Source organism: Colletotrichum orchidophilum (assembly GCF_001831195.1).
Source record: "Colletotrichum orchidophilum strain IMI 309357 chromosome Unknown Scaffold_96.1, whole genome shotgun sequence".
Classification (NCBI taxonomy): Eukaryota; Fungi; Ascomycota; class Sordariomycetes; order Glomerellales; family Glomerellaceae; genus Colletotrichum; species Colletotrichum orchidophilum.
Genome location: NW_019173052.1, coordinates 95438 through 121394, shown reverse-complemented (window position 1 = coordinate 121394; position 25957 = coordinate 95438). Strand labels below are relative to the sequence as shown.

Genomic DNA, 25957 nt, shown 5'->3' with positions numbered 1-25957 from the left:
CTAAACCCTGTAAAGGAGGTGGTTCTGTCTCCGCCGCCGATCTCTCAGCACCAAGGAGTGGAGGGCCCGATCTTGCATCATGATCTGGCCAAGCAAGGCAGGTCGATAGGATGGGATCGAGATTGCATCTCCACGAGGTTAAAGTGAGAGACGGAGAGGGCGTCGAGCGAACGCCCAAAGCTTTCACACTGATGGTTCTTACGAGACAGATGAGTGCGATGCCCAAGAATGGCCGCTACGCTCAGTCTTCGGTATGAAGCCAGCATATCGAAATAAAAATGAAGAAAAAGATGAAAATTCCAAGAATTGGCATTTTTCGCTGGTGACTTGCATCACTTCTGGTCTGATTGACTGAGAAGACTATTGATAGTGACGGGGACGTGGGCTTGAAGCGTGGCTAATGTTTACCATCGACGATGGCTGGATTGACGATGCAGGCGGGCTGATGGTTGGTGTGTTGGAACGCCAGCAGCAACCTTAACCAGGCACACCCGGAGCTTTGCTCCCGAAAGGCGAAGATTTGCATGTGAGCTCATCAAGCTTTGAAGATCACACAGACAAGACAGACACCAAGCAAACGGGGGAGGAGGCTAGTTGGCTAGGTTGGAGCAAGGCCATTCTTTTTGACAGGTATAAATTGTAGCCTCCCAAGCTTGACTTGAAGAAGGACGGGGGGCTTCATGCATTAAATATCTCCGGAGCGGAAGGACAGAATGGAGAAAATTTGCTTGAAGAGAAACGAAAACAAACAGAGAGAGAGAGTGGGAGAGAAAGGATAGAGGAAAAAGTCTGCAATTACGGATCACGGACGGAGCCAGTAGAAAATATCCATCCTTGGGAGCCCGCTCACGGTGGAGTTTTCCCCTTCAATGGGCGGGCTGCTAAGGCACGGCGGTCGTTCGGTGGCCGGTAGTGTGGGGAAGGAAGAGACCTCTTGGTGGCTTCTCGATAGATTTCGCCCGCTGTCGGACCACCAGCTTACCTCACCACCTTCCTCGAGCTGCTGTTACCCCAGCGACGTCACCTTTACCCGTCCGGACAGCTTCTTTCTCCACTCGGCATCATAGGCCACAGCAGCTACCCGGGACCGAAAAACGTAGAGGTCTCACATTTTCTTTCCTCTTTGCCCTGGTTGATCTCACCGTGTCGCAAACCGCAAATCGCAAACGGCTTCTGCGGCTCATTTCTCCTACAGCCTCGCCACCTTCATTTTTCCTGCCTTACCCCTCTCGCACTTCTGCAGCTGGCGCATCGCCAATCCCGACTTGTTTCTCCCGAACAACACAACACGTTGCTTCTCCAATCAATTAGTCCTCACACGCGCAAGCACAGCACACGAGATGCCCACTCTGAGACGCAGAAGAGAGGCCTCGCGCCCCGTCGAGGAGCCCGAGGTCGATGAGACGACGTCCAACGCGATCGAGCCTATCGCGAGCCATCTCGAGCGGCTTGACACTGCACCCGACGGCACGGTTGAGGCACTCGCTGTTGTCAACGACGCGACGGAGGTAGCGGCAGCAAAACAGGTGGAGGCCCTTCAGATCAGTGACAGAGATCGCGATCACCAGAACCCGCGGAAGCAGCGATCGCACCTGCCTACAGCGGTGCAGTTCCCACTCGTTACCGTGTTGAGCTTTAGCATCTCGAGTCTGTGCTACAGCTTTCTCAGCGAGTGGAGCCGTGGGGAGCTGGCGGGGATCTCGAAAAGCTTGGATACCTGGGGCGAGGTTGCGACTTTGGCTGGATGGCGCGTGTGAGTTGCCTTGTGATTCCCAGAAAGACATTGTTGGGAGGATCGCTCGGGGACTGTGCCTGGAAATGCATCTTGCTGACAACCGCGGCCTCGTGTAGATTCGAGCTCGCCTTGGGCTGGTTCGGCAACTTTGACAGCTACGATCTCGCTGCGCTCAACCTGCTCGCGCATGGCCCGCCCGTACGTTATGCTCCGACGAGAAGAATCATGAAGACTCTTGGCTGGGGTCAGTCGACCATAGCTATGCTAACGTGCACTTCGCGCACAGGTTTACCTTATTGCTACCTTTTACAACATCAGCACGGCCACCGCCATCTCGGCTCTAGGCATTGAGATACTTTCCACCTTCCTGCCATTCCAACTCCTGAGACCCTTGTCGGGCGCGCATGCCGGCGCTAAGAACGTTGCCAACCGCGAAATTCTCACCGACATCCCGATCCAGATCTACACTACTATCCTGTCGGCAGCCATCTACAGCCTCACTCTCTTCACTGCTTACAAGACCTACCTGCCAACTACCCTCGTACTCTACTTCCAGGGGCTGCCGAGCCTTGCACCTGCCTACACAACCAACTTTTTGGCTACATTGCCCGTAACAGTTGCATTTGGTGTCGCAGCGAAATCCTTCATCTTCACACCCTTTGTCGCGACCGGCGAGACTTCCGAGGACGAGAAACTGGCCGCATTCGATCCCGCGACGGCCACGCTTGGCGAGACTCTTGCGTGGAACATTTGGGGCTACACGACGAGGGAAAAGGTTGTCATCCTGCGAACCGCTGTCGCCATGGTCGTCACGGGTGTCAACACGTACTTGCAGACTTTCATGACTGTCAACGGTGTCGAGTCGTACGGTGCATCCGTTTATGCCGGCGCCTGGGTTGCCGCGGCATTCTTCACCGGCATCGGTCTTGGATTCGTCGGTGGTGGAGACTCATGAGCGGGGAGGGGGAGTGTATACCTTACTTTGCCTTCTGTACAAGGAAAATTCCACCTTGGCGAGGCGGATGGTAGATGCTGACGGTCCAAGAAGAGGAGTTTTTGGGGCTTTTCGAGGCCAGGAGCGGGTTTTTTTTTTTTTTTTTGTACCGGGAACTTTGCGTAGCCTTGGAAACAAGGGGAAGCTGCGTGCTTGGAGGGGCGATAACGCACATCAAAAGGTTGTTGCTACAGCTGCCTTGCCCGGTGATCAAGTCCAGGTCGATGTATACCAATCTTTTCTTGCGTCCTTTGTTTTTTTCCTCTCTGTTTCGAGTAGTGTACAGCTTCGGTCTTCCCGTACTCTCGTGCGTTTACCTCTTCTCTGGCAAAACTTCATAGTCCTGATAATGAAGTTTCCAGCAAGACATTTAAAGACATGTTAAAGCCTTCCAAAGCCTCTTTGATACCGCAGGGGGGGGAAGCCCAGAAGACCCAGTGACGTGATGCTTTGTGATGTTGCTTCAGTGTGTATGCCGAAATACGGTATACACCCATGACTCCCTCACCTAAAGCGCCCCCCTCCCCCTCCCCAGAAAGTCAGCCTCGCCTGGACAATAGAATCGACGGACTAGTCCCAATTAATCGGCCTTATGCAGGAAGCTAGCGGAAAATGATTGTGTTTCGTTTCTTGTCTTGGGTTTCTGGTTGAGTGGAGGCTGTCTGATGTCTCCGGTGAGTGGTCAGGTTAGCCGACATAGGGCTGAAAAGGTTGGAAGTTGGGGAGGGGGTGACAGAGGAATGACGGAGGTTCCTCAGAAAGCAGGATATATCTATCCCATTGGATTACCAATGCGATCGGCTAGCAACACAGGCCCGGGGTATGGTTTCTGCGGTTCTGGAGCCTGGAGTACCGTATGGTACTCTCTAGCTCGTTCGGGGTTATTCTGTTTTGCGTGCGCGGCGGATGAATTTTTTTTGGGTACGGGTACCTATACGTACAGGCAATCGCTGTAATTGTCTCAAGTGAGGCGGACAAATAATATGCAAGCCCCGAGGAAAGCGATGCCTAGGCACAGGTGAAGGCGTGCAGGTAGATCAAGAGATTTCCCAGGTTCCTGGATTGAGCGGTCGCCGGTGGGTTGAACATCTCCTCCCCGCCCTCAGACTCCAAAGGCCCCCCCCCCCCCAGGTGCTCAGCCGGGGCCCCATCCGCCGCCCCCTGCCGACCCCATCTCCCCCCCGCCGACGCACCGCAATCCCCCCCCCCCCCCCGGGTCATCATCCGTGACCCTATCACCGCCTTCTCTCCGCGCGAATTTTTCCCAATTGGGATGATTTGCGCCAAGGCTGTGGGCTGGCGAACCATACCGAGAGGATCGATCGACTGGGGTTCGTCGCCTCTTTTGCTTGGGTCGGGAAATAGTCCCAAGGCAGTTTTTGGCCATTTCTTGCTTTTTCCCCCGGTTCTCGGGGTGGAGGAGAGGGCGAACGGGTGGACTCACTTCACCTGAGACACTGAGCGTGACTTGCCTTTTTTTTTTCTCCCTCCCCTCTCGACTACCTTGCTTGCCTGCGGCACATATCTGCACGAATTGTGGATCGGAATGTATTTGTACGGGTATGTATGTGCCATTGAGGCGTCCGATGCAGCTGCCGCCGCGCCTAGGTATCGTCAATCCCTAGGTGAAGGTAGATCAGGGCTGCGTCTTGCGTTCGGATTGCTTGTGCCCGGACGCAGGGTTAAAGGGCGGCAGGCAGATCAGGTCTTTGTCGTGCGGTGTGGTAAGGTACCGTAGCATTGCGGCTGGAGCTGGGGCAGTGATTCATCGACACCGTACTCCGTACCCAGGCTGCCACCAAACCACGACGTCAAGAGATGAGATATTGCCCATACTACCTTGACGCGGCTGTTCGGGCCCGGGTGTGGTGTGGGGGGGTTGGGTTTTGGGGATTTACCGGGAACGACGATCAGTAGATCAGCTCGTGGGTTTTATCACTTTTGGACAGGGGGGGCATTCAAGGAAGGCGTTTGCCGAACTATCCAGGGCGAAAGGGAGGGGTTCAGACCCGCGGGACTTACCGTACCGTATTATTATTTTTCTTGCGTGACGGTGGTGGACCGGGGGAAGTTTACTTTTGCAGTTCACTTCAGCTTCCGGTCGGACTCTTGGTTGGGAAGATGTTTTTTCGATGTCATGGAGCGGCTGAGGCTGTTTGTTTTATCTCCGGTGGTGGTGGTGCTGGTGGAATCTGCCCAGCGGTCGGGCGGGCTTCTTCAGTCAGGGGCGGGCATGGTGATGACCCAATCGAGGCAAAGAGAAATCGGGCAGCTTGGCTGTTGTCGATATATGATCGTCAAAGAACGCCAGTTTTGGAGTGCCTATGGTTTCAGTATGTCCACTGTCGAGCTATAGAGTTGGTCATATCCCCCGCGGAAACCAATCACAGCCAGTTCCATGCTTGTAAATAGTCTCTTTTTCCTTTAATCACCATGTCTCCAAGGTCAAAACAGTCGTCAAGAAAGGGCAAGGAAGCCGCCGCTACCACCCAGTACGAATACTACGATGAGGTTTCTCCGGCTGGCACGACGGGCAGCTATTACGCCTCCTCATCGACTACAGCCACCACGGGGCCCAGCCCGTTGACGGAGTACGACGAGATTCCCGGCGCGGCGGCGACGACGACGACGACGACGACAACTGCGACGGTCGTCAAGTCCAAGTCGATCCGGAGTGAGGGCGAGATCACTTTGCATGGCCCACTCGAAGTCGCGGGCTCCGTGAAGGCTGGGGGAAACATCACGCTGAACGGCGACTTTGACGTTAGGGATAAGGTTGAGGCGTATGGTACTATCGATATTAATGGGAATTTAGTTTGCGAGTAAGGTCTTTTCTCAATTCGAGGTACGAGTCTAGACGCAGAGGTGAACCGTATACTGATTCCATGTTCTGAACAGTGGGAAGATGAAAGCGTATGGGAATATTTCAGTGATGGGATACATGTCTATAGGGTAAGTGTGCCCTTCATGCCCCAATAACAGACGGAAGACGACACTGACGTCTGTCTGAATGAGGATAGTGATAAGGTTAAAGGCTTCGGCAAGTTGAGGGTCACCGGGACGTGTGAGGTCAACGACCTTGAAATATACGGGAATACGACGATACATGGATTCTTGTAAGTTGCCGCGGGCTACCCTTTTCCCTCTGAGATTGAGGTTCTGACTGCGTTTATAGAAAATGCAAGAAAATGCTTTTATACGGGTCCCTCACAATTGTGGGTCAAAACTCGGGATATCACGTTGAAGAAGAGGAGAAGATTTGGGGGGCAATTATTAGTCGCGAGGAAGATGCGAGCTGGTGAGGCTAGGGCGGCAATGAGGTGGTCTTGTTGCGGAAACGTCACGGTTTTGCTTCACCCTCGGCTGCCCTCCAAGACACCTCTACGCTGGCGGCAGTCACAGAGACGAACGGAAATGAGGCCAGCTTGGAGGCTGAAAGTGAGGTCTTGGAAGCCTCGAGACGGTGGTTCGGATGTTACGGCGATGGCTTTGTCATTGGGGGCGTGTGCAAGACGGCGTTTGGTACTGGCGTTGACATGGGAATGGTGGTACTGTTGTGGAGTAGGGACGCTGCTTGGAAGGCTTCTATTAATAGAATTGCACATTCGTCGTAGTGGAGCTTGTCGATTAAACTTTCTTATCAACGCTTCCGCGCCAATTAAGAGACATTGAGCTTCTTTGACCGTTGTATCAAGCCATCTCAACTCGTGGTCCACGAGGCGGGCCACGGGTAATGTCCATGGCTATGAGATGGGAGATATTGTCAGTCATAATCGCACTCAAATCACCACATGTTCTGGGCCTGAGTTGATGTGCAGATCAACAAGTCATGGCTGAGGACGTCTCATCTATCGGCGTGGAATGAGACGAAGCGGGGCTGGCGTGATATTGCGCCGAAAGTGAAAGGTTGACCCGGAACTTCAATATTCCGACCAGAATATGACCTGTCGTGCACGGAGCGCACCAATCTGGCCAGCGCATCTGTCAGTGGATTTTGGGGCCCCGCCACATTGCAGCTGCCCCTACGGTTCCTAGCGCCAGGGAGCTCCTAGAGCTAAAGCAAACATCATGTCAGGTCGCGCGACCCTTGCATACGCGATCCCCGACTTCATCCCAAGCATGCGCAACAGCATTTCGCAACCCGCCCAACAGCCACCATCGATTCCCCAGTGTCAAATGAATCCATAGCGATTTAAGCGCCGTTTTTCAGGCTGACGAAATCCACTGCCATTGCACCGCTCCCGACAAGATGGTCTCTACCGACGAGCGCGCAGATGCCATGGACATCGAGGTGTCGCCCAAAAACAGGACGTCGGTCGAACACGACATACACCAGTCGCTCGGTTCCATCAGCAACTCCGTCGAGTCTCTCGAAATGCGCGCCGATCCGGATGCGCAAGCCACCGTCACTGACTTCCTCGACTTTACCGAATACCTGCCTTCCGATATGACGCGATCTTTGACCCTGATCGGCAAGCTCGATCAAACGTACAGTGAAGCGTCACTCAACATCCACAACCTCACCTCGACCTGGGGCAAGCTACCTAGTATTCCCGCCGAGGAGCGCCCTTCTCCCGTACAGCTACGCGCAGATATTTCAGACAGTCTGAACCATGCAGTCAGCTCGCGTGTTTACGCACATGCCGAAGCAGTCCGCATGTCTGAAAACGTCAATAGACACTATAATCGGGCAAACACGATATTGGCCAAGTTGAAGAACTTGCTGGAAAATTATCCGGCAGAGGAACAAAAGAGCCCTGTGGCGACTTCCAAGTCCCAGCTTGTCAGAGCGCCGCGGGTGATACGAAATGGAGACGGCGAGAAGGTGCGCAGGCCACAGATACCCAGGATTACTGTGCCTGGCGAAGTGCTGCCGCCGTATGATCAGTTTGTGGCGTACTCGGACGACAGCGACGAGAGCTCCGAAGAGGACGATGACGAGTCTCTGGGCCGGACGCCAGCTCGGACGACACCTGCACCGCGAATCAAAGTTGTCAAGACCCCCAAAGCCAGGCCACCAAAGACTCCAAAGGCTGCGTCTTCGGCGCGACCTCCCAAATCTGCTGCGAATCTGGCTGCTGCTGCAACCCCTGCGGTTGTGCTGCAGCCCCCACCAGAAAACGCCGTGATCGGGAGCGCCGATGCCCCCTGGTTGCAGTTGACGCCATGGGAATTGGCGAGGCTTAGAAAGCGCATGAAGAAGAACGCAACCTGGAGCCCAAGTGATACCATGATTTTACGAGAACTGAAGACGCTCGGCCGTGGAATTGACGCCTATAAGGAGGCGAAAAAGAAGGCCGAGGACGAGGGCAGAGTCTTTGACCAAGTACCTGTGGCTCTGGCCCCTGATGCTGAGGCTGGGAACAAACCCATCCCTGAGGGCGCTATTAGCGCCGCTGCGCTTGCATCTGATGATATTCAGCTAAGCAATCGGGGCATGAAGCTTAACGAGGCCAAGAAGCTCAAGCGAGAGTCCCTTGCTAAGCAGGCTGCTGAAGAGGCGGAAGAATCAGCCAGACAGTTTAGGGAAGCTGCGAGGCTTTTGATGTCTCACGAAGCGTCGTCATCATCAGTCGCGAACAACAATAGCAACAACAGCAACAGCAACAACAACAACAACAGCAACAATAACAATAACAATAGCAACAACAACAACACTACTTCCTCCACCTCGAATAACAATGCGAGCAACCCCCCTGCCGATCAGTCGAAAGGCGCAGGCAAAGCGAAGCCTCCAGCTAAGCCGAAATCGAACGGCAACAAGCGGAAAAGAGACTCTGTTCCAGAAGCCGAGGCCGAGAAGCCTGAGCAGCCGCCAGCTGAGACACCAGCGGCCCGTCCCGCTCCAAAACGCACCAAGACGGAAACTCCGGTTCCGCTTCCTCATCTCAGAGCCAGTCTCATCGCACAACCGCTAGCAGAGTCTCCTATACCGCCTCCAGTCCTTACTCCGGGCGGCACTGCGGTCACTCCTAAGATGACGACCCCAGTGCCAATTCCTATTCCCGGACTGGACGGTTCGGCCATAGGCCCTGGCACAGCAGCTACGAAGCCGGCAAACACATCTGCGCCGGCCTCTTCACCGACAGGTTCGGTTGGGCCGCCAGCGTCAATTGCGAGCACTATACCGGCAAGTATAATTACCAAACCACCGGCGGAGACGCCAGTACCGCCACCGGTCTTGTCTCCCAAGAAGTCCACCACACCCATTCTTCCTCCAGTGCGTGATCCTGCAGCTCGGAGGGAGACGAGGGGCGAGATGGCAAAGAAAAATCAGCAACAACTGGACAATCCGACGCCAGTGTCGGCGCCGCAGATTCCACAAGCACAGCGCTCGTCATCCGCTGCGCCTTCCATCAAGCAATCGAGCTCTCGTGCGGCGACACCAGGCACAACACCCGTGCCGGACGGCCAAGGGCGACGTCCCGGCTCGCGAGGAAAAGCTATGAGTCAAGAGCCACAGCCTTCGCTAGCAACTGACCGACCCCGTCGCGCTAGTACCGCGCGGAACACGCCAGCTCCCGAGCAGCGACAACCGAGTAAGAGGACTAGAAAGCCTGTGCCCGGTATCGTCAGTAAGACCAACGCTGGAGGCAGCAGTGCCGTGGGTAAGCGAAAAGCGGCTCCCAAGAAGAAACGCGCTCAGAAAAAGGAAAAGGGCCAGCCGATCGAGATCGAGTTGGAAGAAGACGACGAGGGTAACCCAATTGACCCTAAAGAACCACGGTACTGCGATTGCAATAGAGTCAGCTTTGGCGAGATGATTGCGTGCGACAATGAGGTAAGTACTTTACGTTCAGCTCGAGGCGTAGGACTGCACTGACAATTATTCTTTTGCGTCTGAAGAATTGTGACAAGGAATGGTTCCATCTAGAGTGCATGGGTATGACGCATATTCCTGCGCGCACGACGAAGTGGTATTGCCCCGACTGTCGCCATCGTTTGAATATCGGGGAGAAGGGCGAGATTAATGCAAGGGGGGTCAAGGCCTGAGGTGAGGTCCCGGATGTGAGGTATTGTATTGAATAGTGGGCAGTGCAATTCCAACGGCATTGAGGGAGACGTCTGAAGCGAGGCGTGAGGTGGCCAGGGCTGATGATGGGCAAACAACCGTTACTGTACAATATTAGTCGTGTATCAACAGTAAATGAATGCTGCACCACGGTGTGGCTGTTACGGCATCTGCAAATGTTTCAGCGACGCACAAGTAACACTTACGAGGGGATGAATACCTTACCTTACTGTTGAACGGAGGGAGGTAGCGGTCATGCATTGCAAAGGCGGTTCGTTGCGCCCCTGTAGACTCGATTTACGAGATTCCAAATGTAGTGCCGCCAGCAGCAGCAGCTCCGTAATCGCGCGCAACAACTCCTGGGGAGCACACTTGCTGGTGACGGCACGGACTGCCCCGAAATCTGCTGAGAACTTCCTTATCGTTGCTGGTTGTCGAGATATCCAGGGTTGGTATCCTGAACTCAAAGTACTGGGCGGTGGCCTGTGCTCATGCACCTTCCTGGGTGAAGTTGGTGATGTGTATATGAACTGCCCTCCCTCCCCGGTCCCTCTTCTTTCCTTTTCTAATCCATTCCATCTCCTCTGTTTGCTCTTTTACTCCTTGACGATTCTATGAGTCAATGTAATACTTGATTTCCCAAACAATCCAGCTTGCAAGCCGCTGTCCTTTGATTCTCGGTGATCGACGCGTCCACACTTGTTGACTTTCACGCGCCTACCTCAGCGTTGTATTCCACGCTGTCGTGCCGCCAAGCCTTTTCACGGGCGACTTCTGCCATCCCAAGCTGGTCCTGGAAATGGGTATCAAGTAGTGCGTTCAAATTGGTTTGGTTTTGTTGAAATTAAACTTGAATCATCACCTCGACCTAGGTGTACTAATCACACCTTGTTAGCCTCTGGAAGCTCGTTGACCCGGCAGGTATTGAGAGGTCGTTGGCACAATGGGCTACTGATCATTTGAAGCAGCATGGCCGGCCGCTGCGCATCGCTATCGACGAGGCACACTGGCGGTACAAGAATGTCACCGATGCCCAGGAAGCTATTATTCAAAAACGTTAGTCATCCAAATCAATCATCTTCCCCGTTCTCTACATCAAATTGGTCTTCCGATCTCGTCCCTTTTCGTGCTTTCTATACAATATATGCACCCGAATGTTTGATGCCTTTTCCGTCTTTGTTATTCTTGAAAGAATGGGAGAATTACAGGCCTGACAATTCCGATCAGAAACACCAGGTTCCCACCCAAAAGAGAGGGCCATCCTGGAACGTACCCTATCGCTCATGCGTCTCGGCATCCATGTGGTCTTTGTTTTCGACGGCGAACACCGTCCTCACATTAAGAGAGGCTCCAAGCGATACCGTCAACGCGAATCCACCACGGCTCTTCTGAAGAATACATTGGATCACATCCTCGTACCCTGGCTCGAGGCGCCAGGAGAGGCAGAGGCTGAGTGCGCTCTACTCCAGCAAAGGGGTCTCGTCGACGCAGTCTGGTCCGACGATGGCGATTGCCTCATGTTCGGCTGCACAGTCCTCATCCGGGATCTGCGAGATAATAAAAACCAGAAACGCAAGGAACATGCGAGAGTATTCGACATGACAAGTATCCGTCGCTTAAAGGTTGGGCTTTACAACAAGAAGAGCATCACCTTTTACGCTATGCTTACAGGATGCGACTACGCCCCCGACGGGCTTCCGGGCTGCGGAACACGTCTAGCTCAAGAGCTTGTCAAGGACGGTGCCCTTGTGGAGAGTTTCTGGCGGATTCAGACGCAGGAACAGGCGACGCAATGGCGAACGCGTCTACAGGAATCGATCCATAGCATTACGAGACGTACAAACCTGCACTTCAACGAGGACCAGCCCAAAATCAAGAATTTTCCCGATCTTCAAGCCCTGAAGAATTGTCGTTCGCCAGTCGTATCCGACTTGGCCACTCTCTCTAGACTCCCGTTCTTGCAGCGTGAGTGGTACGGCACCCACACAACAGAAAGCCTGGCAACCACGATTCCTTGGATGCAGCGATACTACTACTCTAAAATGAGCACTATATGGTGGGTCAGGCAATTCACGCCTTTGGTGTTGAGCCAGAGGCTTCTCAGAGGCGAAGTTGGCACTCGGGACCTCGTCGCCAAGGTTGCGCAAAAGCGCAAGCAAGGCCCGACGAGCTCCGTCGAACTTGACCCTTGCAGAGTGTTTCCCGGTATCGAGCGCGTCTTCATCGAGTGCGAAGGCACCCTTCTCTTGAACAGATGGCCCGGCGACTGTGAGCTTGCGGGGAGTCCGATTGAGAACGGTAAATTCGCCTTGCTCGACGCAATTCTGGGTCTTGGTATGTCAGATACGGAATGCCAATCGTGGAGGAAGAAGAAAAGGTCGCCTATGGCAGGCACCATCCACCCGGCACATTCACCAAAGGCACCCCCACCTTCTCGGATGAGTCCTGGAAGCAGATTTCCCTTCACGGGCAATTTATTTCCGGCGAATGGCGATATCCTTGAAGACCCTCTGGTACGCTCGCATGGAGCTCGGGGTATCGGCAGCGGTGGTGGTACCGAATGCAGTCCGCAAGACCTTTGTAAGCTTCAAGAAAAGATCCTTGCAGACTGCCAGGCCAACATTAGGCGGACTCCCGCAAAGGGGCCTCAAGACGATAGTCGAGTCGGTCAAGACAAGTCTCCGCCTAAGAACAGACACCGTGAATGGTTGGGCACGCCCTCGCTTGTTCACAAGCAAACCAAACCAGGAACTACAAGCCTTTCAGGCCGTCCCTCCCTATCCGAGACTGCGATGGGTGCAACGCCAGCGAATCCTGCCGATCTCAGAAAGAAACGGCTTGCAAAGTTCGATGCTGGCCCAAGCAGCAAGGAAAGACCAGGATGCACGGTATCCCCAAGCTTTCGCCTCCAATATGGCAATATATACAGTCTTGATGAGGATACTCCCGAGTACGAGTTGAGTTCTGCCAAAAGAAGAAGGCTGGAGGAGCCTATGGCGAAGGATGTACAGGCCGAAGCTCCAGGGGCAAGAGGGAGACGGATGCTTCTTGAGATGGAGCTGGAGTCCTCGCAGGATTTCATCCAGACTGCACCGACCAAAGCCAAAGGAGCTGGGCGATGTCAGACTGCTATCAGGGAGTCCGTGACAGGTGCCGCCGGTGCGCGGGTAGGTGGTGGCGATACGGCTGACGATCCATTTGAGATCTTGTAACACCATTTTTCTTTTACCTTTTTCTATCTTTTTCTCCGATTTCCCCAATTTGTCAGAGAATCATTGCTAGTTAATCCATGGGAAATTGCTATGGTCATCAGGAGGGATTTATTTCAAATGGTAGTTGACAGTACCTGTATCAAGTAGAGCCGAGCAATCTTGCACAAAAGGATGCCTGTCCTGAGTGTTATGGCGATTGTGATCCACTGTCAACTGGCGAAAAGGCGACAAGGAGCATACCTATTGCGCGCATTCTTTACGATTGAGCGATGGAACCCGGTTAAATTGTATTCAGTTCCCTTTCCGACGGAAATTCCGAGAGTGCGTCGGTGCTACGTGGTACTACAGCGCAACGAGTCGAACCATGCCGTGGCCAACAGGTGCTTATGTGTGGAAAAAAAAAAAAGACGATGGGCATGGACTCATACAACAGATTAGGCAATGATGTTGCGGCGCCTTCCCGAGGTAGATTCCGAACGTCTTCGGGTGCCGCCAGGGCTTCCGGGCCGAAGACTTGTGGGGTCCCGCATTTGGACGGGATGGATATAAACGTCACTGTTCCACGTGCTTGCCTATGGCGTACACACATTACACACGCCATTACGGATACTTTTTCTCAATTTACACAGCTGATTGAAACAAGAAAGGGGTTCATTAACCGCCCAAAATCGAAAGAGAAAAAATAAAGGATAAATAAAGAGATAAGGAGAAGAAGATGGCTTCTTTTGCAGCTACGGAGGGCGTGGAGCCCCACGACAGCTACTCCCGGATGGAGCCGTTCTCGGCCAGCGAGACGGCGATGGAGCGGGACCTCCGGCTCCGGATACGTGACTTTTACCGCACTAGCGACAACAAGGATTTGAACGAGCGCTGGATCGAATTCTACACGCCTGATGCCAAGGTGAAGATTGGTCCGCAGGCGGCCGAGAAGCACGAGAGTGAGTTGCTGCCTGCCGTGTGCTTCAGATACACGAGAGGTTTCGCAGACAGCTGACGGATTGTACAATCCAGACCTTCGGCAGCTACGGGCGGAGATGTGGAGCTCTGTCGCGGCGAGGAAGCATTGGATCACGAGCGCGATCGGCTCAGCTACCGGAAAGGGGGTGCACGTCATGCTGAAGGGGGGAGTTCGGAGGAAGGGGTTGGATGGTGCTGAGAACGTGTTCAGCTGGGCGGGTAGCGCAGACTGGGTGAAGCAGGATGGGGCGTGGCGGATGGATGCATATCGAGTCTGGCTCGACCAGTGGGCTCCCATTGAAGGGGAGCTGCCTGCAGTGTCAGAGTTTTGAAGTGTGACCTATGACGGCGCTGGCTGGGCGGGATATCCAGCATTGTGAGATCCGTCGAATAGCAACATGAATCAATGTAAAGCGAGGCAGTCCGGCCATTGAGGAGTGGCACTCAGTCATTGAGCGTTAGACGCTTATCAATTGGCGGCGCAATGCTATTTGTCGCAGCCACCGTGTTTCGGCGATGGCATTGCCCTCCCGTCTTGAGCAGCGGGCAGATTGGTCTTGAATTCATCGATGACGGCAGATTCATCCGGTGATGACCTTGACCTCAGACCGCCCCATGCGCTTGCTTGCGCTTCGACGGCGTTGCGGACGCGGCTGGCCCCGTGCCTTGCATCGTGTCGCGCCGCCTCATCCAGGCTTCGTCTCGCGTCGCTTTGCCTCATCTCATCCGATTGGGGAGGTGCTTAGGTAATTAGACCGAGGGTAGCCAGAGACTCAACGATTCCCTCCAACAGAATCATTATATTTGCCGGCATCTCGATTCTTGAAACAGCGATGATGGAGGTTTGCAATCCACCGTGAGGAGGGGTATCAGGAGAGCCCCTCCGTACGTCAGCGATTGTGTGTTGTTCTCGTGGTCCACGGGAGAGCTGTGACTGGCTCATTCACCTGACGTGGTCCCCCCCGGTTCCTCCACCGAGGGGGGTCAGGTGTCTTTGTCAGTCGGACGGTCTGGCCCTGAGCCGCCGAGTGTGTGGCAGTTCCATGGGGAAGCGGTGCGATAGGACGGACGGATGACCGACAACGGGAGGATGCGGGATAGCCACGGCATACCGTAGATGGAAGCCAGGGTGCAGGACTGCAATCTTGGAAGTGTTTGGCGGCAAATGAACTCGACACCGTTATTTTAGTCTGCAATCAGTCCATAATTTCACCCCAGGCGGAAGCTTGGTCCAGTCAGCGTCGGTTAAGCCTGCGCCGCTTGTCATCAGGCCAAAGCGGAATGATGGCATCGGTCACCAGCCGCCCTCATCTGTCTGTCGTCCGTCGTCCGTCTTTTCGTCTTCAAGCTCGCGGGCGCAGGCAACGCATGCACGACCCAGGTGTCGGCAGCTGGACCCCGCTCCAGGGATGGGCTTGTTGGGGTTGTGATGGGATTTTGTGATGTTGCGATAGCAGTGGCATCTAGCTTGGACACTGTAGCTTTGGCTGGGCCTCGCGCGGTTGCCGCCTGCATCTCCGGCCTCGGCAAGAGACTCTGTATGCGTATGCAGAGCTGAGCTTAGGTAGGCGTTTGAATGGCTATGTGAGTGTGTGTACGAGATACAGAGTGTGTGTGGCAGACCCTTCGGAGATTCGGTAGAAAGCAATGGAAGAGAATGCATCAATGGTGGATGGAGGAGATGGGTCTTAGACAATATTGAATTCGTAGTTGAATCATTGTTCCATTCCTCTGGCACGAAGAGAATGTGACTTGGTCGGTTCCGTCACGAATATTGAGGACAGATGAACCGATAACGCGACTAACTGTGTGCGTACGTGCTTGGTGCCTGCAATCCACTGATTAGTGAGATAGAAGAGGCCGGAAGGCGCAACTAAAGGAGGTAATAAATTAAGTTGCTGAAGCTGATCAGCCGGGCTGGGCCGGGCTGGACTCGACTCAACTCCGGTGGATGAGATTGAGATGCAATGTACGAAGAGCAGTCCAGGAGGAGTGAACGAGAGTGAGGGCGTGTAAAGTGTCGGGAGTGCCTTTGAAAGTACCTATTAGCCCCGGTATCCGCGCCCGCTGCAGCCCAGCCAGTCTTCCACTGTCACTTCGCACCTACCATGCAGTTGTTGGTCAAAGGTGCCTGTTCGTAAGGTTCCTAGGCAATCGGGACTATGTATCTTCCGTCAGTTGGTGCGGTAATGTCCGAGTTCTCCAACAAGCAAGAGCTGCGGCGGAGGTACGGGAAGGGACATGACCGGGTACACAGCACCGGGGCCCCAGACCATCTCAGTCCCCAACCCCAACCACCCCCTTGTCCGCTGCAAGCTGGTCCTAGATTGGTGCGCTGTATCTGCACCTGTATCCCGCCGTGCGTATTGCCTGTGATGCACATCGCAGGTACCGGCGTGGTTCTAGACGAGAGTTACCTCTGGCCTGGAACCTCCCAGCTCGCAGATGCAGTCGCAGAACAGTGCCAATCTAGTCGCAGAATCCCCCCCTCTGCCTTCCCCTCCCCCTCTCTCAATTGCATTCTAACCCCTGCCCCCCTGGTTCTGGTTCCTCCAACAGACTCAATGTCGAATGAGACGGAGGGCATGGAGGGGTGGCTTGGAGGGGATACTGGATTGGGGGGCACCGCGCCGTACTCGGGGGTGAGGGAGCGGGCAATGGAACCTCCGAACCTGAATGACTGAGGTGTAGAGAGCGAAAGCACTCGAATGCCCCGCTCCCATCCCGCGGGCAGCCAGCAGCTGAAGGTGTCTTGCCTTGCCTGGCTTTACCAGGGCATCCGCCTAGCAAGCCATATCTGAGATAGCGCAAGCAAGGTTCCGATGTGCCTGGATACATCGTCATGACTGAGGGTTGTTGAGTGAAAGAGTTGGCTGGCCTCTCACATACCAAACGAAGGAACCGTCAGAGAGCCACCCTGTTACGAGCCCAGGTGGTGTAATGGGGGCTGGAAGGAAGAGGAAGGTCTCCCATCCGTATCTTATCTTGGACACCGCCGCCGTAGAGGGGGTGGAGGCGGACAGACCACACCCCGGCCTGACTTGGACCTGCTGCTGCTTTCCGTGGCTGATGGCGGGGGGAGGGGGAAAGCACGTACCAAATCAGGCGCATGCCGCAGCCCACCTACCCGCGCGCACCTCACTGCAACTGGAACTGGAACTGGACCGGACCTAGGACCTGCCTACCTGACCTCACTGTCAGTGACTCTTCCCCGTGCCCTCTCCTCCGACTCATCAACACCAACAACTCAAACAACAATCCACGATAGCAGCATTCCCGTGAACACAACTGTCACGTCACGTCCGTCACGACCTGTCACGTCTTTCCTCTTCTGTCTCCTTCTATAGATTTTCCTTTGGCCATCCTAGTAATCTCTCTCTTGCTCTCCGCTTTGGCAGTGCCTGGAAAGAAAGCCGCTCTTTTTCGTCTCTTTACTGTTTCTTCCCTACACCTTCAACCCGACGTCCATCTTGCCTACCGAACGGTAACCGACTTGTTCTGGCTTGCTTTGCCTACTTCCATTTGCCACGCAAAATTGTCCATATTCACAGCATTTACAAAAAAAAAAAATAGCCTGCGGCAATCTCGTAATCCGAAGCCATCTGCCGCCTTTGTCGACCATACCGTGTGCGACTCTCTAATAGACTGACAACTCAACTCTTGTACTTTGCAACCTACCAACATCCCTCATACGAACGGTATCGAGCCTCTTACCACGGAATTTGAAAACCTTTTTCGCGTCAACTCCATCGATTTCCCAATAAGCGGTACAGCTGGCTTGCGGAAACGCAAGTCCTTGGAGCAGGAGACTGCTCCAACTGCCGCGCAATACCACTTGAATGCCGAGTAAGTTCGGGTCTCCCTCCCGCGCTCCTGAGCTTCCACACGCGCCTGAACCCATGGATCGTTGGCATACTCATCATCTCCTTCTCTTCAGGTTCGAAGAAGGATAGAAAGAACGCGAAAGATGGTGCAGTTAGCGCCGCGGTGACGAAACTCGCCGCGGGCAAGTTCGCGTATGTTCCCCTCCCCCCTGCTTGTTATCTTAGAACCCCGCGATAGTCGGCGTTGAGTCACTGCCGCTTCCCCTTTAGCCCTTCTGGCTTTGTCGCGACAACGATCGCTAACAACCTCAAAGAAACGGCAGTCCTTCCAAGACCCCCCCGTCCGATACGTCGTCGCCTCCTGTTCAATCTCCCGACATTAGACCCATAGCTCAAGACCCGTCCCCATACGATGGGCACCCCACTGTCTCGCCCTCTCTGGATGCACTTTCCACCACCTCCGTTTCGGCTGCGAGCACAAACCACGACTGGGCAAGAGGAGGGCTTGCTGGCTCTCCGGGAAACTTGATAAGTCTCATGGGCGAGTCGCCTCCCACTCAACCTTCCTCGTACGAGGACTCTGGTCGCCTCCATCACGGATGGGCAGTCCAGCGCCAGTCCCTGACGCCCCAGACTGCCTCGCCTTCTCCTCCCAACAGCATGCCAAACCACATGAAGCGGCCTCTCAGCTTCCAAATGGACGCTCAGTTTCCGCTTGAGGCCTACCATCAGCCTGCTGCAGCTGCAGCATACCGTCGCAGCTCCATGCAGTCACAAATGTCCCATGCCCGAGTCGGCTCGCAACCCCCGCTCCCTCATCAAGCTCAACCCCATTTTTATGGCGCTCCCGACATCGACTTCGATATGGCTTCCAAGGCTGGCATGAAGGCCGGCGACAAGGGCTACCACTTTGGCTTTGATACACTTCCTGCTCCTCACACCGAATTTGCACCAGGATCAGACAGCGTCGCGCTGGCGGGCTACGAGGGTGGCCTTGAAGTCTACTCGGTCAATAAACGCGGCTTAGACCGGGTTGCCGGCCTGAAAGGGCTGCGAGGAGGCGTATACAATGCCAAGATCCTTCCTTGGTCAACTCTTGGAAACAAGGTCGACGATTCTCCGCTCGTAGCCGTTGTCATCCACGGGCCTGTGTTACCGCAGACGTCGCCAGAGATCGCAATTCAAACGGCGAACGACACCATTGCCGAAGACAGAGCCGACACACCTGGCAGCCCTCGAGCAGATGGCAGCCAGAAGGGAGGCCCTTCCGGCCGATTCACACCGGCTATCGAATTTTACCAGACGTCGGTCGAGCTGTATTCTCTCAAGACCGGCAAACTCGTCGACGTGCTTCTGCAAGCTCCAAAAGTGCCGCTGTCAACGCCCGTCACAAGTCCAATCTTCAAGGCACCGCCGCCGACCGGCGCATTCACGATCAAAGCTGACGCTGGAAACATTGCAGTCGCCTCCGGGACTAGTGGGGAATGCTGGGTTTACCGTTCCATCCTCGATTCTAACGAAGGCACCGTTCGCTTCGGTTGTGTCGGTAAACTCTGGACTAGCCTTCAACAGCCCCCTAGGGGAGAGGTTGCAGAGGATTCGGAACGCCGCCACTCACCCGCGCCTCCTCGTCCCAACCCACAGACTCCAATCTTGTCGCTCAACGGGAAATGGATTTCCTATTGTCCTCCGGCGGCATCTTCGCAAATCGCTCTGCGCGCTCACGTGCCGGTGGTCATTCTCGGCAAAGCTCCGGGCATCTCTTCAGTTACCTCCCCCGTGCTACCCGCAGTCACCGGATCGGTTGACTCTCCCATGGCAGAGAGCATGGTCAACAAGATTATGCGTGAGACAACACAAGAGTTGATCTCCGGAGCAAAATGGGTTGGTCAGCAAGGACTGTCAGCCTGGAATTCGTACTGGAATAAGAATGCGAATCAGGCGCCGCCGTTGCAGTCCAGATCCCCTCCCGTAACAGCCCAGCAGTGGACTGGCTCGTATCCTCCTCGGCACGATGCGAATCAGTTCCCGCCGACACATGGTACACCAGGCCAGGCAGTGACCAAAGACCCTGGTCTTGTCTCTATCCTGGACATGGACGGTTTGCCAACTTCTGCCACCTTGCACCCTCTCATCACCTTTGCATCTCCACTTGGCTGCAGCTTCTTGTCCTTTTCCCCGACTGGGTTATCTCTGTTCACGGCAAGCGGCAAGGGCGACGTTCAGACTGTCTGGGATCTCATGTGCATCCAGTACACCAAGTCGTCGCCTCTTCAGGCAGTGGCCGCCAATAACGCAGTCGGTCCACGAGTGCGCCAAGTCGCGCAATTCTCACGGATGACCGTGGCTCGGATCGTCGACGTAGCTTGGTCGAAACCCAACGGGGAGCGGATTGCAATGGTCACTGAAAGAGGAACCGTCCATCTACTCGAAATGCCGTTCAGCGCTTTTACTTGGCCTCCGCCTCGTCGGCGCAAGGCCACGGAAGAAAATGGCGCTCCCGCGTCGGATGCACCAAACTCGGCTGTTTCGATTGCATCCAGTGCCTTTGGCGCTGCTTATCATGCCGCCAGGCCTTTGATCACTCGGCCGCGTAGGAGCAGTGTGAACGCTCAAGGCCTGGCCGGCGGCAACTTTGTCGATTCAGCCAGTGTTGGAGGAAGAGCCATCGCTGCCAGCATCAGTCATTCCTTGGGCAAAACAGGCGTTGCCATAAACCAGCTGCGTCACACGGGAGACAATCGTGTATCTTTGCCGCACAGCTCGCTTCTGCCAACTTCGTCATGCGTCGTATGGATCACTGGTAGAAAGTACCATACTCTGTATGTGGTCGGCGACGGCCTGATCCGAACATTCCCGTCCAAGACTCGCCGCCCGTCAGCGGCTCCCAGCAAGCAGCGCACACCTCGAGGAGTCCGATACAAGGACTTCAAAGTCCCTGCACTACCCGACGATGGCTTTTCGCCAGCAGTCCGGCAATTTATTGATTCTGATGAGTATCTGGACCTATCGGACCGAGAAATGGACGTGGGCAAGACGTTAACGCTTGACCCGCGCGCCAGACCGCTCCAGGTCGACTTAAGTGCGGAAGCATCCATCCCGCAAGCCGAGATAGAATCCAGCGCACCATACCAGCCGTTCCATACGGACAGGCGAGTGGCTCTGTATGAGTATGCAGGTCAACCTGCGGCTTTCCCACCATCGCTAGCTGCACTCATGGCCGATGCTACACTGGAAGATCACGCAACGCCGAAGCAAAGGAAGCGCCAGCAGCGTGCGCGTGCTCAAGATACAGCTGCTGAGACAAACTCGTCGCAACCTTGGGCGTTCGGTCAGCCACTCAACCTGGTGAAGCTCGACACTGGTCACCACTCAGTTTCAGAAGACGAATTCAACATTTCGGATGATCACCGCGCGCTCCCGCTGTCTTCGATGGAGAGAGTCATGCATCGTGGAGAGAATGGCGACGAGATTGTTGTTACAACCCGTCGACGACGTGGGGCGCGGCACACGGAGGATGAGGATGGTTTCTTCGAGGATGACTGTGAAGTTCTTGACTTTGCAGATCAGAGAGTTTGAAAAAGGAATCTCGAGGCGTTTGGAGCTAGATTAGACCAGGAGTCATTCTCGCCATGATTTTGTCTACGGGCGTCAGGCATCGGTCCAAAGAGACATGCGCGGGCCGAGGCTTGAGATCATGGGGTAGGATATGTACTTGGCTGGTCGTGCCACTCACTCCTTTATTGGTGATTTTTGGGGGTTCTCTCTGGCCTAGGGTAATACCTCCTCGAGTAGTATCAGAGTTGGTAGCCGTGCTCTCGAGGTGAGCCGCGCGCTCATTCTCCAATAAATCCAGCTTAGATACCCATTCCGGTGCTTCGGCAAGCGCAGTGACCCATCCCCCTTGGCCCTCGTATTCTGTACCTGTAACATCGTGGACATCCAACAGTAAACAGGGTCTTCGGAGCTTCGACATGCGCACCATTGAAGATAAGTTTCCACTCTCATATCCTTTACGCCTTCTTCTTCGCTGCAGCCTTGGCCTTGGCAGCCTTCTTCCTGTTGCTGCGGATCATGACGGTGCCCAAAAAGGAACCGACTACGGCGGAACCGAGGAGGATGAGGATGACGGGAATACGGATGGCCCAGACGCGCGCAGGGAAGAAGCTCTGGAGAGGGTGGCCCTCGTCGACGAAGGGCTGTAGCAGGGGGCGTTAATCAACCTTGTTGGCCTGCCGCAGAAAAGAACGAAAGGTCAAGAGGGTAGGGGCTTGGGGGATATCTACCATAAGCAGGGTCCAGATGGAGTAGTATGTGAAGATGACAGAGGCAGCCACGAGCATGGCGAAGCCGACAAGAGTTCCGCTCTATAAAGAAAAGAAGCACCGGTTAGCTAATGGTTGGCGATGTCGCTTTTGCCTGCCCTCCCTTGTTGCGCTCGAGGGGTGGGATGTGCTATGTGCGGGTCCCGCCCCCGAGAGAGAGAGAGAGAAAGGCATGTCAACGTACCATTGTCGTTTTTATTGACTGGGTAATAAAGAATGTGAAGAAGGAATCGACAGGATGGGCGCGCGCAAGTGGTGACCAGTTACTGTGGTAATGGAAAGGCCGATGTAAAGAAGGGTCGTGGGGATGTGCGAAGGAGGTCGAGATGAGGTAAGGCCAGTTAATAGGTGGTAGTTACTGTACCTTATTGGATCCGATCGGGAAAATTGTCGTCGCGATTTCAGGGGACGAGGGCGCGCCTGCACTGGACCAAGGTATCTGGCTGCGCTAAATGGAGCTGCCACGGTTGACCGAATGACTTTGGACCTACCAGATGGTTTCCCACGCGCTTGGAGAGCTCCAGCCGCATGGCCTATGCTTCCTCACACAAATAGTGGATCCGTCAGGTTCCCCAGCCACAGTTGGGTTTTTAGGTAACTCTTGCCCGGCGATCCTGTTGCGTCAAAGCTGTAACTCTTCCAAGGAAAAAAAAAAAAAAAAAGGGATTTCAGCACCCAGCGCATCTCTGACTGAGCTGCCGCCATTCCTCTGTTTCGCAAGATTCCCTGGCTTGATTCTAGATCATCCACAGGTATCTGGGGACGTGAGAACAGAGGCACGATGGCATCGGCAGACGGTGGCTCCCCGAGCTTCGAGCGCCGCGAACGCGATGGCGAAATTGAAAACGACCGCGACGGCGGCGACCGTCGACACCACCGCGACAACGACCGCCCCCGCAATCGAGACCGCGATCGCACCGATAGCTACCGCCCGGCCCCCAAAGGACAACGACGCCCGACGCCGCCGATGAAGACCGAGGAGGAGAAACAGGCCATCGCAAAGGCCGAGTACGAGAAGCTGCTGTCCATGCGATCCGGAGGCACCTACATACCGCCGGCGCGACTGAGGGCGCTGCAAGCCCAGATCACAGACAAGAGCTCGAAAGAGTACCAGAGGCTGATGTGGGAGGCGCTCAAGAAGAGTATCAACGGTTTGATCAACAAGGTCAACTACTCCAACATCAAGCACATCGTTCCCGAGCTCTTTGGCGAAAACCTGATCAAAGGCCGCGGCTTGTTCTGTCGGTCCATCATGAAGGCGCAAGCGGCTTCTCTACCCTTCACACCCGTCTTCGCCGCAATGGTAGCCATCGTCAACACGAAGCTGCCTGCCGTTGGTGAGCTTCTGGTTAAGCGCCTCATCATGTCCTTCCGTAAGGGCGTCAAGCGTAGCGACAAGGCTGTTTGCGTCTCATCCACGACGTTCTTAGCGCATCTTGTCAACCATCAGGTCGCCCACGAGAGACTAGCCGGTCAGATGCTCCTTCTTCTCCTACACAAGCCCACGGACGACAGTGTCGAGATCGCCGTCAACTTCATGCGCGAAGTTGGACAGCACTTGCAGGACATGCAGCCCGCAATCGCCCTGGTGGTTTGGGATCAACTGAGGAACGTGTTGCACGAGGCGGATATCGACAAGCGTGTGCAGTACATGATTGAAGTGTTATTCCAGGTTCGCAAAGATAACTTCAAGGATAACCCGCCAATCAAGGAGGAATTGGACTTGGTTGAAGAGGAGGACCAAATCACGCACATGGTCGATCTCGACGGTGAAATCGACGTGCAGGATGGCCTCAATATCTTCAAATATGACGCGGAGTGGGAGGAGCACGAGGAGGCATACAAGAAGCTCAAGGCCGAGATCTTGGGAGAGGGCAGCGACTATGATGACGACGACGACGATGAGGACGAGAGTTCCGAGGAGGAGGACGACGAAGAGGAGAAAGCAATGGAGATCAAGGACCAGTCCAATACTGATCTGGTCAATCTGCGCCGCACCATCTACCTGACGGTCATGTCGTCCATCGACCCCGAGGAAGCAGTGCACAAGCTCTTGCGTGTTAACCTCCCGGCTGGCCAAGAAGCAGAGCTGCCCTCGATGATTGTTGAGATTTGCTCCCAGGAAAAGACATTCTCCAAGTTTCACGGTCTGATTGGTGAGCGTTTCGCCAAGCTGAACAGATTATGGACAGGGCTCTTTGAAGAATCCTTTGCCGACTACTACAGCAAAATCCACCGATACGAAACAAATAGGCTCCGCAATGTTGCGCGCTTCTTTGCGCATCTGCTCGCAACTGATGCCATTGGTTGGCATGTTCTCTCCGTCATTCACCTTAATGAAGAAGAGACGACCAGCAGCTCCAGAATCTTCATCAAGATTCTCTTCCAGGACATCTCTGAGGAGCTTGGCATGGCAAAGCTGCAGGCGCGTATGAAGGACGAGATTCTCCAACCCAGTTTCACCGGACTCTTCCCCCGTGACAACCCACGAAACATTCGCTTTTCCATCAACTACTTTACCAGTATTGGCATGGGCGCTCTCACGGAAGCTTCCCGAGAATATCTTCTCAACATGCCCAAGCCGGCCTTACCTGCGGCCCCAGCTGATGATTCCGACTCGGAGTCGGTGTCTAGCTACTCTTCGTACACGGGCTCGTCATACTCTCGCTCTCGATCAAGGTCGCGGACGCCTCAACGCGCTATTGATCGCAAGCACGCCGACTCTAGATCTCCTTCGCCCCGTGGACGAGGACGCTCTTACAGCCGAGGCCGCAGCTCTACCAGATCTCGCTCCTATAGTCGTTCAGTCTCGCCTCCCAGAAAGGGACGCCGCAACGACTCATACTCGGCGAGCCCTCCGAGAAGACGCGGTCGCTCGGTCAGCTACTCTAGATCCCCCTCTCCGGCCAGGAATGGCCCTCGGGATCGTAGCCTCAGCGTCACACCTCCGCCTCGCCGGGCAACCCGAAGGAACAGCTCAAGCGTCAGCAGATCTCCTCCTCCAAGGAGAGGACATTCTATTTCGCGCTCTGCCAGCCCTCCGCCTGCACGAGGCGTTCCTGTTCGTGGTCGTAGTCCAGGGCAAGACGCGCGCCGCCCAGTCCGGCGAAACAGTTCATCTGTGAGCAGCGCGCCGCGGAAACGCGCCCGCTACGACAGTCGCTCTCCCAGTCGGTCGCCGAGTCGAGCGTCGTCGTACGATTCGCGGTCTCGCTCCCCCGTCGGCCGTCGTGGGCCGAGAGATAGCCGCTCACCTGTTGCGTCGAGGGCAAGGGATGGTGACAGCGTCTCAGCGCCCCCGCCGAGAGCGAGGAATGGTGGTCGCGATGGGTCAGACTCGCGCTCACCGAGTCCCCCACCCAAGCGGTCACTCAAGCGAGGTTCTCCGGATCGAGGTCGGGATTCGAGGAGCCCCATGAGCGCTAAGCGGAGGAGGTACAGCGACTCGGTTTCGAGGTCGAGAAGCCCGCCGCCGCTGAAGAAGGGACGGAGATGAGTGAGGCTGGCTGGCTGGAGATGACGATGGGAGCAGGCGTGGGACCGTGGGTATAATGGATTCAGAAGGATGGATATCCAATGTCCAAAGCATGGCATGGGTCAGATTGATATTTGTATAGCTATTCAAATCAGGAACGGGGATGGTGCCAATATGTATCGGTGAATTTGCTGCCTTGAGGCTGCTCCTTGAATTACTTGCTCTCCTGCTGTTTGTTGAGTATTATGCAGCCCTGAAGTGTTCCGATAGCGAGAGTATAAACCACAATTAGTTAGTACTTGACACGCTGAGCAGGAAAAGATTCCGATGGTTCAACCGCATCTGCATGACTACATCCGACATTGATATCAGAGCCAGCGATCAAGAAGTAAAGACAAGAGGCCAAAAAGCAACACACTCTCT

At 54.9% G+C, this 25957-nt stretch overlaps 10 protein-coding genes across 10 annotated transcripts; 8 read left to right on the top strand and 2 right to left on the bottom strand.

Moving 5' to 3' along the window:
- Positions 1 to 1340: 1340 nt before the first annotated feature.
- CORC01_10053 (uncharacterized protein) lies at positions 1341 to 2690 on the top strand (the record flags this gene model as incomplete). Its single annotated transcript, XM_022621682.1, has 3 exons — positions 1341 to 1753; positions 1852 to 1933; positions 2022 to 2690. The coding sequence occupies 3 exons, from the start codon at positions 1341 to 1343 to the stop codon at positions 2688 to 2690; spliced, it is 1164 nt and encodes a 387-aa protein (XP_022471814.1).
- A 67-nt stretch (positions 2691 to 2757) lies between these two features.
- Positions 2758 to 3114, top strand: CORC01_10052 (uncharacterized protein; the record flags this gene model as incomplete). The annotated part of the gene is made up of 1 exon (XM_022621681.1): positions 2758 to 3114. One exon carries the CDS (start codon positions 2758 to 2760, stop codon positions 3112 to 3114), a length of 357 nt encoding a protein of 118 aa, XP_022471813.1.
- A 2048-nt stretch (positions 3115 to 5162) lies between these two features.
- Positions 5163 to 6031, top strand: CORC01_10051 (uncharacterized protein; the record flags this gene model as incomplete). Its single annotated transcript, XM_022621680.1, has 4 exons — positions 5163 to 5512; positions 5628 to 5681; positions 5750 to 5845; positions 5905 to 6031. 4 exons carry the CDS (start codon positions 5163 to 5165, stop codon positions 6029 to 6031), a joined length of 627 nt encoding a protein of 208 aa, XP_022471812.1.
- A 947-nt stretch (positions 6032 to 6978) lies between these two features.
- CORC01_10050 (PHD-finger domain-containing protein) lies at positions 6979 to 9722 on the top strand (the record flags this gene model as incomplete). The annotated part of the gene is made up of 2 exons (XM_022621679.1): positions 6979 to 9510; positions 9588 to 9722. 2 exons carry the CDS (start codon positions 6979 to 6981, stop codon positions 9720 to 9722), a joined length of 2667 nt encoding a protein of 888 aa, XP_022471811.1.
- Positions 9723 to 10540: 818 nt separating this feature from the next.
- Positions 10541 to 12953, top strand: CORC01_10049 (uncharacterized protein; the record flags this gene model as incomplete). The annotated part of the gene is made up of 3 exons (XM_022621678.1): positions 10541 to 10554; positions 10637 to 10797; positions 10969 to 12953. The coding sequence occupies 3 exons, from the start codon at positions 10541 to 10543 to the stop codon at positions 12951 to 12953; spliced, it is 2160 nt and encodes a 719-aa protein (XP_022471810.1).
- A 715-nt stretch (positions 12954 to 13668) lies between these two features.
- CORC01_10048 (uncharacterized protein) lies at positions 13669 to 14242 on the top strand (the record flags this gene model as incomplete). The annotated part of the gene is made up of 2 exons (XM_022621677.1): positions 13669 to 13891; positions 13965 to 14242. 2 exons carry the CDS (start codon positions 13669 to 13671, stop codon positions 14240 to 14242), a joined length of 501 nt encoding a protein of 166 aa, XP_022471809.1.
- A 155-nt stretch (positions 14243 to 14397) lies between these two features.
- Positions 14398 to 14631, bottom strand: CORC01_10047 (uncharacterized protein; the record flags this gene model as incomplete). The annotated part of the gene is made up of 1 exon (XM_022621676.1): positions 14398 to 14631. The coding sequence occupies one exon, from the start codon at positions 14629 to 14631 to the stop codon at positions 14398 to 14400; it is 234 nt and encodes a 77-aa protein (XP_022471808.1).
- A 3128-nt stretch (positions 14632 to 17759) lies between these two features.
- CORC01_10046 (uncharacterized protein) lies at positions 17760 to 21313 on the top strand (the record flags this gene model as incomplete). Its single annotated transcript, XM_022621675.1, has 2 exons — positions 17760 to 17926; positions 18049 to 21313. Coding segments are annotated over 2 exons (3432 nt in total), but the record flags the coding sequence as incomplete, so codon positions are not given.
- Positions 21314 to 21747: 434 nt separating this feature from the next.
- On the bottom strand, positions 21748 to 22246 carry CORC01_10045 (dolichol phosphate-mannose biosynthesis regulatory protein; the record flags this gene model as incomplete). Its single annotated transcript, XM_022621674.1, has 3 exons — positions 21748 to 21933; positions 22021 to 22101; positions 22244 to 22246. 3 exons carry the CDS (start codon positions 22244 to 22246, stop codon positions 21748 to 21750), a joined length of 270 nt encoding a protein of 89 aa, XP_022471806.1.
- Positions 22247 to 22840: 594 nt separating this feature from the next.
- On the top strand, positions 22841 to 25555 carry CORC01_10044 (MIF4G domain-containing protein; the record flags this gene model as incomplete). Its single annotated transcript, XM_022621673.1, has 1 exon — positions 22841 to 25555. The coding sequence occupies one exon, from the start codon at positions 22841 to 22843 to the stop codon at positions 25553 to 25555; it is 2715 nt and encodes a 904-aa protein (XP_022471805.1).
- Between the last annotated feature and the right edge of the window lie 402 nt (positions 25556 to 25957).